This window comes from Mrakia frigida, assembly GCF_051309035.1.
Source record: "Mrakia frigida strain ATCC 22029 unplaced genomic scaffold BDY24scaffold_34, whole genome shotgun sequence".
Taxonomy (NCBI): domain Eukaryota; kingdom Fungi; phylum Basidiomycota; class Tremellomycetes; order Cystofilobasidiales; family Mrakiaceae; genus Mrakia; species Mrakia frigida.
Window position 1 is genome coordinate 299,698 of NW_027481247.1, and position 10,582 is coordinate 310,279.

General features: G+C 54.1%; 3 protein-coding genes across 3 annotated transcripts; 2 read left to right on the plus strand and 1 right to left on the minus strand.

The window, feature by feature from the left end:
- Positions 1-1,349: 1,349 nt before the first annotated feature.
- BDY24DRAFT_400352 (uncharacterized protein) lies at positions 1,350-6,286 on the plus strand. The gene is given in 24 exon segments (XM_076641947.1): positions 1,350-1,366; positions 1,419-1,421; positions 1,432-1,453; positions 1,482-1,784; positions 1,867-2,060; positions 2,127-2,221; positions 2,373-2,573; positions 2,688-2,796; positions 2,890-3,158; positions 3,235-3,449; positions 3,527-3,828; positions 3,900-4,135; positions 4,200-4,280; positions 4,377-4,460; positions 4,526-4,560; positions 4,670-4,775; positions 4,844-4,915; positions 4,992-5,086; positions 5,158-5,205; positions 5,278-5,311; positions 5,384-5,419; positions 5,500-5,610; positions 5,690-5,821; positions 5,907-6,286. The coding sequence occupies 21 exon segments, from the start codon at positions 1,482-1,484 to the stop codon at positions 6,095-6,097; spliced, it is 2,949 nt and encodes a 982-aa protein (XP_076493549.1). The 5' UTR covers positions 1,350-1,366; positions 1,419-1,421; positions 1,432-1,453; the 3' UTR covers positions 6,098-6,286.
- Positions 6,287-6,625: 339 nt separating this feature from the next.
- BDY24DRAFT_444169 (uncharacterized protein) lies at positions 6,626-8,475 on the plus strand. Its single transcript, XM_076644828.1, has 5 exons — positions 6,626-6,869; positions 6,991-7,080; positions 7,143-7,203; positions 7,269-7,498; positions 7,572-8,475. Exons 1-5 carry the CDS (start codon positions 6,833-6,835, stop codon positions 8,264-8,266), a joined length of 1,113 nt encoding a protein of 370 aa, XP_076493550.1. The 5' UTR covers positions 6,626-6,832; the 3' UTR covers positions 8,267-8,475.
- Positions 8,452-10,512, minus strand: BDY24DRAFT_400358 (Gfo/Idh/MocA family protein). Its single transcript, XM_076641948.1, has 9 exons — positions 10,422-10,512; positions 10,044-10,231; positions 9,939-9,955; positions 9,851-9,878; positions 9,496-9,739; positions 9,366-9,417; positions 9,232-9,273; positions 8,823-9,138; positions 8,452-8,733 (listed from the first exon to the last, which is right to left on the minus strand). The coding sequence occupies exons 1-9, from the start codon at positions 10,471-10,473 to the stop codon at positions 8,542-8,544; spliced, it is 1,131 nt and encodes a 376-aa protein (XP_076493551.1). The 5' UTR covers positions 10,474-10,512; the 3' UTR covers positions 8,452-8,541.
- Positions 10,513-10,582: the final 70 nt, after the last annotated feature.

Here is a 10,582-nt window from a genome sequence, read left to right on the forward strand (position 1 = left end):
ACGTCGCGAGACCGAGGAAGAGAGCTCCTTCTTCTGGTTCTTCTGGGATACGAGAGGTGCTCGTGAGACCAGTTTTTCTCGTTCTGAGGCTGCCTTTCGTCGCCGGCCGGTCAGCGGGGATTTGTACAAGCATCAGTGCCCAGAGGGAAGGAGAGAGACACGGTCGAGGTTTCGACGGAAAGGCCGATCCATCGTCGGCATCGTCACTTCTTGGCCTTCCCTTCTTTTTGAGTCTACAGCTCTGTTAAACCTTTCCCAGGCCGTTGCTGAGGCTCTACATGCTCTTTGTATACCTGATGAGACTCCCATCGATTTCGGTGATGACAATGTCGGTCCAACGAGTCCAGGAACCGACGGAGGAGATCTTTGGGCGGCTCCTCCTCCCTATCGAGCTCAAGTGCTTTTCTCCTTGGTTTCCATCAGACGCCCCTTGGCGGTTCTGGCAGCTTTACCCCAACTGAAATTGATAGGCTCCCCTTCTCCCCTCCAACCATCACGACCATCTTCAAGTCCTTCTTCAAGTTCAAGTTCGTAGGAAGTCATCAAACAGCCGACGAACCTCCTCCTCAAAGCCACCTTCGGATCCGCTCCCTCGCTTCCTTCCCCCTATTACCCACCCCCACTTCACCTTTCCCTCTCCTCCTTCCCTTCCAACCCTAATCTCCGTCAGCAGCTCGCATGGCTCCTGCCCCCGTTTTCGTCGCTCCTGCTCCTCCTCTTCCAGGACCAGCTCACACGACCGATGCTGAGGAAATCGTCAAGTCTCTCGAGTCCAACATCCGACTTGGTCTCTCCGATGCTAAAGCTCTCGAGCTCAAGACGACCTACGGTCTCAACCAGATCAAACCTCCCGAAAAACCATCGGTGAGTCTACCCTTCCCCGCATTCGTTTTCTTGCTTGTTGATGAGCTGGCAGAGGAGAAGAGAGCATGAAGAGGACTGACCTTCGACTCGCCTTCCTCTTTCAGCCCTGGAAACTTCTTGGTCGACAGATCGCCAACGCCATGACGTGAGTTTTCAGTTTTTCGTCGACGAGACGGCAGGATAGGTCGCTGATCCTCTACCTTCTACTCTCGCCCTCTTTTCTACTATAGGATCGTCCTCCTCATGTCGATGGCCGTCTCGGTGAGTCTCTCCTCCCTCCCTCCTCCTCTTCCTCTCTCTCTCTCTCCCTTCCTTATCGCTTATCGGCCCGACCTTTCCTCCCTCTTTCTTCAGTTCGGAACTCAAGATTGGATCGAAGCTGGAGTTATCGCTGCTCTAGTCATCATCAACGTCACAGGTGAGCAAAAAAGAAGCAAGGAAACGAAAGGGGAAGCAGGCGGAGACTCATGCTGACCTCTGCTCGCTTCCTTTCCTCTTTCTCTCAGTCGGATTCACCCAAGAATGGAAAGCCGAGAAGACCGTCGCAGCTCTCGCTTCAGTCGGATCTCCCACCGCTACTGTTATTCGTCACGCCGGAGGGAGCAAGGCTGGAAGCGATGGAGTTACTTCTACGATCCAGGTCGAGGACGTCGTCCCGTTCGTCGTTTCCCTCTCCTCCGTCACTTCGAGAACTTGGAACTGACCTTCTCAATCTCATTTTCTTTTCTTCGGGTTACAGTGGAGACATCATTCTCCTCACCAACGGAGATGTCGTCCCAGCAGACGCTCGAGTTCTCCCTGGATACATCTCCGCCCTCGAGACCGACGAGGCTCTTCTCACCGGAGAGTCCCTCCCCGTCAGCAAGAAGGTTGAGCTTCTCACCGAGGTCGAGTGCCCTGTTGGAGACAAGAAGAACATGGTGAGTTTCGTTCGCTCTCTGCTCCGTATCGTAGTCGTCGAGTCGAGGCGACGCTTACCTTGCTCTTTTTCGACGCGTCCAGGTCTTCGCCGGATCTCAAGTCACCAAAGGTCGAGCTCGTTGCATCGTCGTTGCTACTGGAATGGGAACTGAGCTCGGAAAGATCGCTGAGGCGATGGAGAGGAAGGAGGTGGTCAAACTGAAAGGTTTCGCTGCGAAATGGTACAAGTTCAAGGTCCTCGCTGGAGTCGCTGGAACTACGCCTCTTCAGGTCAAGTGAGTCTTCTCAAACCTGCTTATCGACCATCTTGAATATACTGACGAAGATTTTTCTTTCGCCAGGCTCAACACTCTCGCCTACATCCTTCTCGGCATTGCTCTTCTTCTCGCTTTCGTCGTCGTCGCGTCCACAGCCTTTGTTGATGTTCCCATGTCCAGTGAGTCCTCGCTCTTCTTCTCTAAGGAAGTAGATCACTCCTGCCGCTCCGATCCAAATGCGTCAAGCTTTGCCATCGTGCATGGCGGCTCTCTCGTCCTCGAACTCACCCTGGCTCCCTTCTCCTTTCTCTCCGCCTTCTTTCTCTCCAGTCGCTACCTACGCCGTCGCCACCGCCGTCTCGATCCTGCCTGCTTCCCTCATTGCCGTCGTTTCCCTCACTTTGGCTACCGCGAGTCGAGAACTGGCCAGCAAGAACGCTCTCGTTCGACGAATGGACGCCATCGAGTCTCTCTCCGTCGTCACGGACATCTGTTCCGACAAGACAGGTACAATCACAGTTGGAAAGATGGGTGAGCAGACCTTCTATTTGCCGTTTCTTCTTCTTTTTCTCGTTGTCGGCGAGCTCGTTCTGCTCCTTGTCGTTCTCGTCGAGCTCACCTCTTCGTTTCCTTTTTCTTTCGCAGTCGTCAAAAAGGCTTGGATCCCCGTCTCTACGGCATTTCCTACTCAAGAACGAGCTGCTCAGATCGATATCGTTCGAGGCCAAGCCTACTCTGCCGAAAGTGGTTCTGAGTGAGTTGGTCTTCCGTCCCTCTCTCTCCCTCGACGCGTCCTGCTTGTTCCTCGCCCCGAAGCTGATCTCGATCTTTGCTTCGATCTTCGTAGTCCTTTCTATCCTCGAGGAATTATCCGAGCTCTCACCCGGTCTCGACTTCCCGGTCGATCTCGAACTGGAGATTCCCGAGTCACGACCCTTACCAACTCGTCTTCCGACGACGACGACGAGGAGGACGACGTCGAATCCGAGGACGTCATTCGACCTAGCGAGATGGAGGATGGACTCAGGAACCTCGTTGTCTGCTCGAGTCTTTGCAACATGGCCACGCTTCACAAGGGAAAGGAGGATCGATGGGAGGCTGCCGGAGACGCGACGGGTTCGTTCTTCTTCTCCTGCTCGACCTCTCGTCTACCTCGTCGCTGACCTTCCTCCGCCTCGTTATTTGACTACAGAGATCGCTCTTCAAGTCTTCGCTCACAAGCTCGGCCACGGAAAGCCTCATCTCACTCACCCCAAGAAGAAAGCTGCCGCCAACCAGACCAACCCTCTCTCTCCCGTTCAAACTCGAACCAGCGAGCACGGAGCTTCCAAGAAGGTCGCAATGGACGGTCACTACGAAATAGTTGTCGAGCACCCTTTCGATTCGACTGTCAAGAGGATGAGCACCGTCAGTAGCCGTTCTCTCTTTTGCTCGGTTTCTCTCTCCTTCGCTGACCCTCTCCCTCTCGCCTTCTCTCTTCGCAGGTCTGGAAGTACGAGTCCGCTACGGAGAAGCGAGCCGACATGATCGTTCTTATGAAGGGAGCTGTGGAGCGAATTCTCGACCGATGCGCCTTCATTGGTCTCAGCCCCGACACTCAGGTCAAGCTCGACGAAGAAGGACGACAGAACATCATCGCTCGAATGGACTTGCTTGCTGGAGAAGGACTTCGAGTCTTGGCTCTCGCCTCTCGAGTCGAATCTCGAGAGAGAGAAGCTGAGATCAGGGAGATGAAGCGAGACGATCTCGAGAAGAACTTCTGTTTCCTCGGACTCGTTGGAATTTAGTGGGTTCGACTCTCCTCTCCATCTCGACGACGGGCAGCTGACCGTGTCTCCACTTCCTCTAACTTCTCAGCGATCCTCCTCGACCTCAATCCCGAGCCGCCGTACTCGCATCCAAGCAAGCTGGTCTCGCCGTTCGAATGCTCACTGGAGATCACCCTGCGACCGCCGAGGCGATCTCTCTCTCGGTCGGAATTCTCGACGCTCAAGCTCCCAAGGGAGCTGTGATGACGGGAATGCAGTTCGACGCTCTGTCTGAGGAGGAGATCGACGCTCTTCCCGCTCTTCCTCTCGTCGTCGCTCGATGTGGTGAGTTCAAATGTTCAAACCCTTCTTTCCCGAGCTGACTTCCTCCCTTCCTTTCTCTTCGCAGCTCCTGAGACCAAGGTTAGAATGGTCGAAGCGATTCATCGAAGGAACATCAACGGCATGAAGTGCAGTTCCGTCATGACTGGTTTGTCCCTCGTTCAATCTTCCCCTTCCGTCGCGTCGCGTCGAACTGCTCTTTCTCTCCGGATCTGACCTCCCTTCCCTTCTTTTCGTCTTACAGGTGATGGTGTCAATGATTGTCCAGCTCTCAAGAGAGCCGATATCGGTTTCGCCATGGGACAGAACGGTTCGGACGTCGCTAAGGGTGAGCTTCCCGACGCGTCGGGTCGAAGACGGACGAACTCTCGCTGACTCTTGCTTTCTCTTCAGGTGCTGCCGACATCGTTCTCGCCGACGACAACTTTGTGAGTTTCGAATCCTGAGTTTGCTTCCGGGGATCAAGATCGAGAGACGCGTCGGGCTCACACCTCTGCATTTTCCTCTCTTTCCTCATCTATCCTTCCTCGACCACAGGCTACCATCACTCGAGCTATCAAGAAGGGACGAGGAGTCCTCATGAACTTGCAGAAGTTCTTGCTCTTCTTGCTTACCGGAAATATCGCTGAAGTTCTCGTCCTCGGTGAGTCACCATCCTCCCTTCGTCCGCTCCCTCCCCAAGCTGAAGTTCTCGTTTCCCCTCCCGTACAGTCATCGGACTCGCCTTCAAGGATGGAGACGGCTACTCTGTCTACCCTCTCAACCCTGTCACGGCTCTCTTCAGTTCGTAGCTCGTTTCTGTCGACGTCGACGCGTCGTTGGCTCAGAGCTGACCTTTCCCTTCCCTCCCTCTCCTCAGTCAACACTATCGCTGCTGGACCTCCCGCCCTCGCTCTCGGACTGGAGCCGACTGCTACGGACGCCATGCTCAAGGGTCCTACCGCCTTCAGAACTGTTCGTCTTTTTTCCCTCTTTCGCTCTCCTTTCCGTCCCCAAGCTAACTACCGACCTCTTCTCGTTGCCAGATCTTTACTTTGTGGTGGTGGATGGACCTCGTGTTCTACGGAGTCCTTGTTCGTCCTTCCTCCCTCTTTCGCTCTCTCTTTCCGTCCCCAAGCTAACTACCGACCTCTTCTCGTTGCCAGATGGGTGGACTTACCATCGCCAACTTCGTCATTGGTTAGCACTGTCGCCTCTCTTCGCTCGACTCGTTCGAAGCGCTGACCTCCCTTCTTCGCCTTTCTTTCACAGTCGTCTTCGGTTCGACTGTCGTCGGAGCTCGAGGAGGTGAGTCCTTCTCTTCCTTCCTTCTCCTCGGCTTGCCCTTCTTCCTGAGTTAACGATACTTTCCCTCTTCTCCTTCACAGATCTCGGATTCGGGTGCAACGAGGGAGATTACGACTCCCGGTGTGAGAATGTTTTCAGAGGGCGAGCGACATGCTTCGCGACTCTCACTCTCATGATCATGCTTCACGCCTGTGAGTCGACTTCCTTTCTCTTCCTCGATCTATCTCACCGAACTGAACACCCGCCTTCTCTTCCTTCGTTCGCCTCCAGTCGAGTGCAAGCATCTCGAGCGAGGACTCTTCCAGATGCAGCTCCTCGACAACAAGATCCTCCTCTGGTCGAGCGGAATCTGCGCTCTTTCGGTCTTCCCTATCATCTACATTCCCGTCATCTCCGACTACGGTGAGCTTACTTTCCAACTCTCCTCGTCGTTCCGCTCGACGCACCCTCCCGACGCTGACTCTCCTCTCTCTCTCTCTCTCTCCAGTCTTCCAACTCACCGGTATCGGATGGGAGTGGGGACTCGTCGCCGCCGCTTTGGTCATTTACTTCTGTGCGACCGAGGGCTGGAAGCTGCTTCGTCGAATGTCGACCAAGGGCCAGAACCAAGGAGGACCAGTGGTGACGGAGAAGAATCTGCCCAGATTCGACACCGTCGCTCCTGGAGAGAAGGTGTGAAGTCAGCCGTAGAAGTCTAGTTGTTTTCTTGTCTCTCGCTCTCATTTTCGTAAAACCTTCAGCAATAAAGTTCGCTCCCTTCTTCTCTCTCCTACTCGCATACCTCTGTACTGTTTTGCTCTCGAATCATACCTCGACTCTTCTTCGTCTCTTTGCTGCGATTTTCGATCTATGTCTGGGATTACTGTTTGATCAACTGCTTCGAGAGAGTTCTATAGATGCATCTGGATCTAGAGGATCACTCTTCGAAAAGCTGCTCTCGAGAAAGGCCCCTAGGGAAGGGAGGAGAAAAGAAACGAGTCCCGTCGTCCCTTCGAGACGCGACGCGTCCCCAACTCTCTTCCTCCGTCTCACCAAGCCGAAACAAAAACTAGACTGCGCTCGCAGTGTCTCAATCGATCGTAAGTAAATCTGCATGAGAAACCGGATAAAACTTCAGGCGAGTCGAGAGACCAAACAAACCCCTGTCCACCAAGCTCAATCGATCCCGCTCCTTCTTCCCCTCTTTCAGTTTCTCTTCAGACCGCCATCATCTCTTTTCCTTCCCTCTTTTCATTCCCTCTTCTACCCTCTCTCCTCTCCTCTGCCCTCTCAGGTGGCCGGTCCATCTCCGTCTCTCTACCCCTCCCTTCTCACCGCTCAAACTCGCCACCTCTCGAACGAGCTCGACGCTCCGTTTCCCTCCTTCCATCCCCACTCAACCTTCCTTCCCTCCCTTCCCTCGACCTCTACACGATGCAGATCTTCCTTCTCTTTCGTCTTATCACCCTCAGTGAGTATCAAACTTTGTTCCAGATCCTTGAAACGAAGAATTGCCCTGGATACGAGAGCTAGCGAGAGTGGGAACCCTCGAAGCTCACCCGTCTCCCTCTCCTTCCCTCCCTCTTTCTCAGCCGTCTTCACCCTTTTCCAGCTATCCACGGGTATCCTCTCTGGACTCGTTGTCTTCTCGAAGGGCAACTTGATCATGGGAAGTCAGTTTGGTGAGTTTGCTATGCTCTCATATCGACATGAGACCGGAAGCCGACACGTTTCTTTCAAACAGCTCCTGTTTTGTTCTACGAGCTCGCCTTCTCGCTTCTCGCTGTGATCTGGGTCCCTGCCATGTCAGTAGACTTCATCTTACGCTTGAAGACACTAAGCTGATCGCTGCTTTGTAAAAAATCCCCAGGCTCATCATCGACTTCACGACCCAGAGCTCGCCGACCTCCAAGATCAAGATTGAACTCATCTGGCTCTCGCTCCTCTCCATCTTTCTCCTCGGAGGCTCAACAGCTTTGACAGCCATCCTACCCTTCCCCAAGTTTGAGCTTCTCTCGGAGGAGCTGATGTGGATGGGCAAGGTTGCTTCGGATCGACTGTTCCAAGCTCAGGTGTTGAGTTGGATCGCGTCGCTTTTGCGTGAGTCTCCTTTCTCTCTCTTCTCTTCCTTCCCGACCTCGAAGCTAACGCTTACTTCTTTAACTGAACCCAGTTCTCTTCCATCTCATCCCTCTCCTCGTACTCTGCCTTATCCACGCCAACTCATGCCCTCACCTCCTCGATTGGCCCATCAAGGAATTCGATTGGTTCCCTCTTCCCTCCAAATCGAAGCCCAACCCTTCCTCCTCCTTCAACTCAAGCTCGACTCCCTCCATGGTCGAAGCTCAGCCACGGCGATCCATCTCCCAACTCCCTCTCACCCTCTCCGCCGCTCCTCCCGGTCGTCAACAACAACAGCAGCAACCCGTCGTTCCCAAAACGAACGCGTTCTCCTCTCCCTCTTTCTCCTACTCCCGCGCCCTCTCCACCAACCTCTCCCCAGCCCTCTCCAAGCCTCCTCCAGCACTCAACTTCCACAGACAGCAGGAGTCGAGACAGGAATCCCTCGCAGGAATGTCCTTCTTCCTCCAGTCGCCCGAGACACCTCCCCAGGCCGCGCAACCCCAGTTCAAGTCAGCGAGGGAGCGAAGGGAGGAGCAGGATCGAGAGAGGGAGCGAAAGGAACGGGAAGCGGCGTCGAGGTCGATTCCGAGGACGAGGGAGCTTGCTGGACCTCAGGTGGACAGGTTGACGAGGACAGAAAGCGCGGGAAGCGACGAGACGGGGAACGCTGGCGTGAGAATGTTCGACCCCGAGAACCCTAGGAGGAGATTCTATGGGGACGCTGGATGGTCGAATGACGTTTGATTGTGTAGATCAGCTTCTGTTTTGTGTATTCCTCACAACCTTGACAGCTCACAGCTCTCGTTTCGTACTCTCGTCTTTCCTCTCGGTTTGGGTTTTTTGGTTTCTCTCGTTCGACTCTCGTTTTTTTCTTTCTCGATAGAGCAGAAGGTCTCTGTCTTTGCGTCCGTGACGTCTACATATTTGGTCTTGACGACTCTGTGATATCTCTCTGAGCTTTCGTGTAAGAGTTGCGAAATTGTGACGCGTCGTTGACCAAATCGAAGCTCGCTCGCCGTCTAACCTTCCCTCCTTCTACCGTCGAACGTGATCGAATCTAAGTCCTCTCTATTTCCTCCAGGTAAATTAGCCCTCCCTGCTTCCTGATCTCGGCAGATCTTCATGACTGTGATCGAATCCTCGAGAGTCATTCGTTCCGATTCGAGTTTGCCCGCAAAGATGCAGCGGGCTACTTCGTCTGCTTCCCAGAACTAACAGAAGCGTACCACAAGGTCAGTTTGAGCTTATTCGTCAGAAATAGGAGAAGAGAGGAAGCGAAAAGGAAGCGAAACGAACTCACATATCCCATCCCCTCCGTCGGAATCGGAAACTCCATTCTCTCTTCCTCCCTCCCCTTCTCCTTGAAGCTGAAGATGTATCCCTCGGGTCTGTAAGTCGGTCCGATGAATTTGAGTTGGCCTTTCGACCCTTGGATTAGGACCTCGCACGGAGGGGAGACGTTCGAGAGGGACGACGTGAGGAGGGCGTGAGCTTCGGAGACGGAGGGAGGGAAGGTGAGAACGGCGGAGGTGTGGATGTCGATGGCTGCTTTTGAATCAAGGGTGATTTGAGCGGCGATGGTTGGGAGGGTGATGGGAGACGGGTGGGGGAAGACACTGGGAAGGGAGGGAGAGAGGAGGGAGGGAAGTTAGACGCGTCGAGGGAAGGACGGGAAGAGAAAAGGAGAGAGAGAGTGTGTGTGGACGAACGGTAGGAGGCACCATAGAAGGGAGTAAGGGCCTACGGCGAGGCTGTGAGATGAGTGAGGGGGAGATGGCGCGGTCAGCGGGACGAGGAGAGGATCAGACGCAACAAAACGAAAACAACGTCAGCGACGACGCACAGAGCTCCACCAGCGAGGTTGGGGTTGATGATCGTGGCATCGGGAGCGAGACCTGGAAAGAACGAAGCAAGCCAAGGGTGCAGTGAGCTAGTCGTACTACCCGTCGACGCGTCCAGATGAAAAGACTCACCAGGCAAGTCGAAGTCGATCGACAAGTCCGAGAAAATTCTTTCCACATCTCCGATTTTGCCTGAAGCGATGAATTCTTGGATAGCGATGGTCGATGGGAAGAATCTTGTCCAGATGGCTTCCATGAGGAAAAGCTTCTTCTCCTTTGCAAGCGAGGCGAGGATCTCGGCTTGGGCAGCGTTTACCGTCAGAGATTTCTCACACAGGACGTGCTTGCCAGCGTTCAGAGCGTCTTTGGCGTTCCCCTGAAGGGTGAGTAGAAGAAAGAGAGGGAATCAGTCCTGTTTGATGCGACGAAAGGAGGGTGAGAGGCGAGATGGTACGAAGGCGAGGAGGACGAAGAAGTGCGAACGGACGTAGTGCTGGGAGGTCGGAGATCCGATACTGAACGAGAAAGATAGAATCAACAGACGCTAGCAGGCTCCGGGGAAAGAAGGTACTCACTAAACGGCGTCCACGTCCTGTAGGGTCACCGAAAGAACCAACGAACGCCGATCTTCAGCCCTCTTCCTTCTCCTTCTCTTCCTCGTTCGCTTCGCACCTACGTACCGGGCTGCTGTACACTTCTTCGTAAGACCCGAACCATTTAGCCTGCTTTCCCAATCCATTGTCTTCGATGAACTGAGTCGCCTTCTCCACAGTCCTGCTCCCAACGGCGGTGATTTGGTGGGCGAGATCGTTGACTCCTCGAGTTTTGGGATCGATCAGGAGGTCGAGGCAGAACGTTTTGGAGATCGCTAAGAGCGAAATAAAAAGAAACGGAAGTAAAATGGTGAAAGCGAACAGGTCAGTTCGAGGCAAGATAACGATGAGGACGGAGGAAAGAAAGAAGGCAAGGAGATGCATGAATGGGCTGAGCTCGAGTTCTCCTTCGTTGTCGCCGTCCTTCTTCCCTTGCTTGCACTCGAGTCAAGATGTAAAGCTCACCTCCTGTTCCGATGATGCCCCATCGGAGAGTTTTGGGAGGAGAGGAGGGCATCGTTTCCTGGACGGTGTTGCTTGGGGGGGGAAGGTGGTCGTCGGAGAGACGAAGGAGGAGATCGCAGTGACCTCGGGTCAGTTTGGTTGGGTCCGAAGAGAAGAGTTTT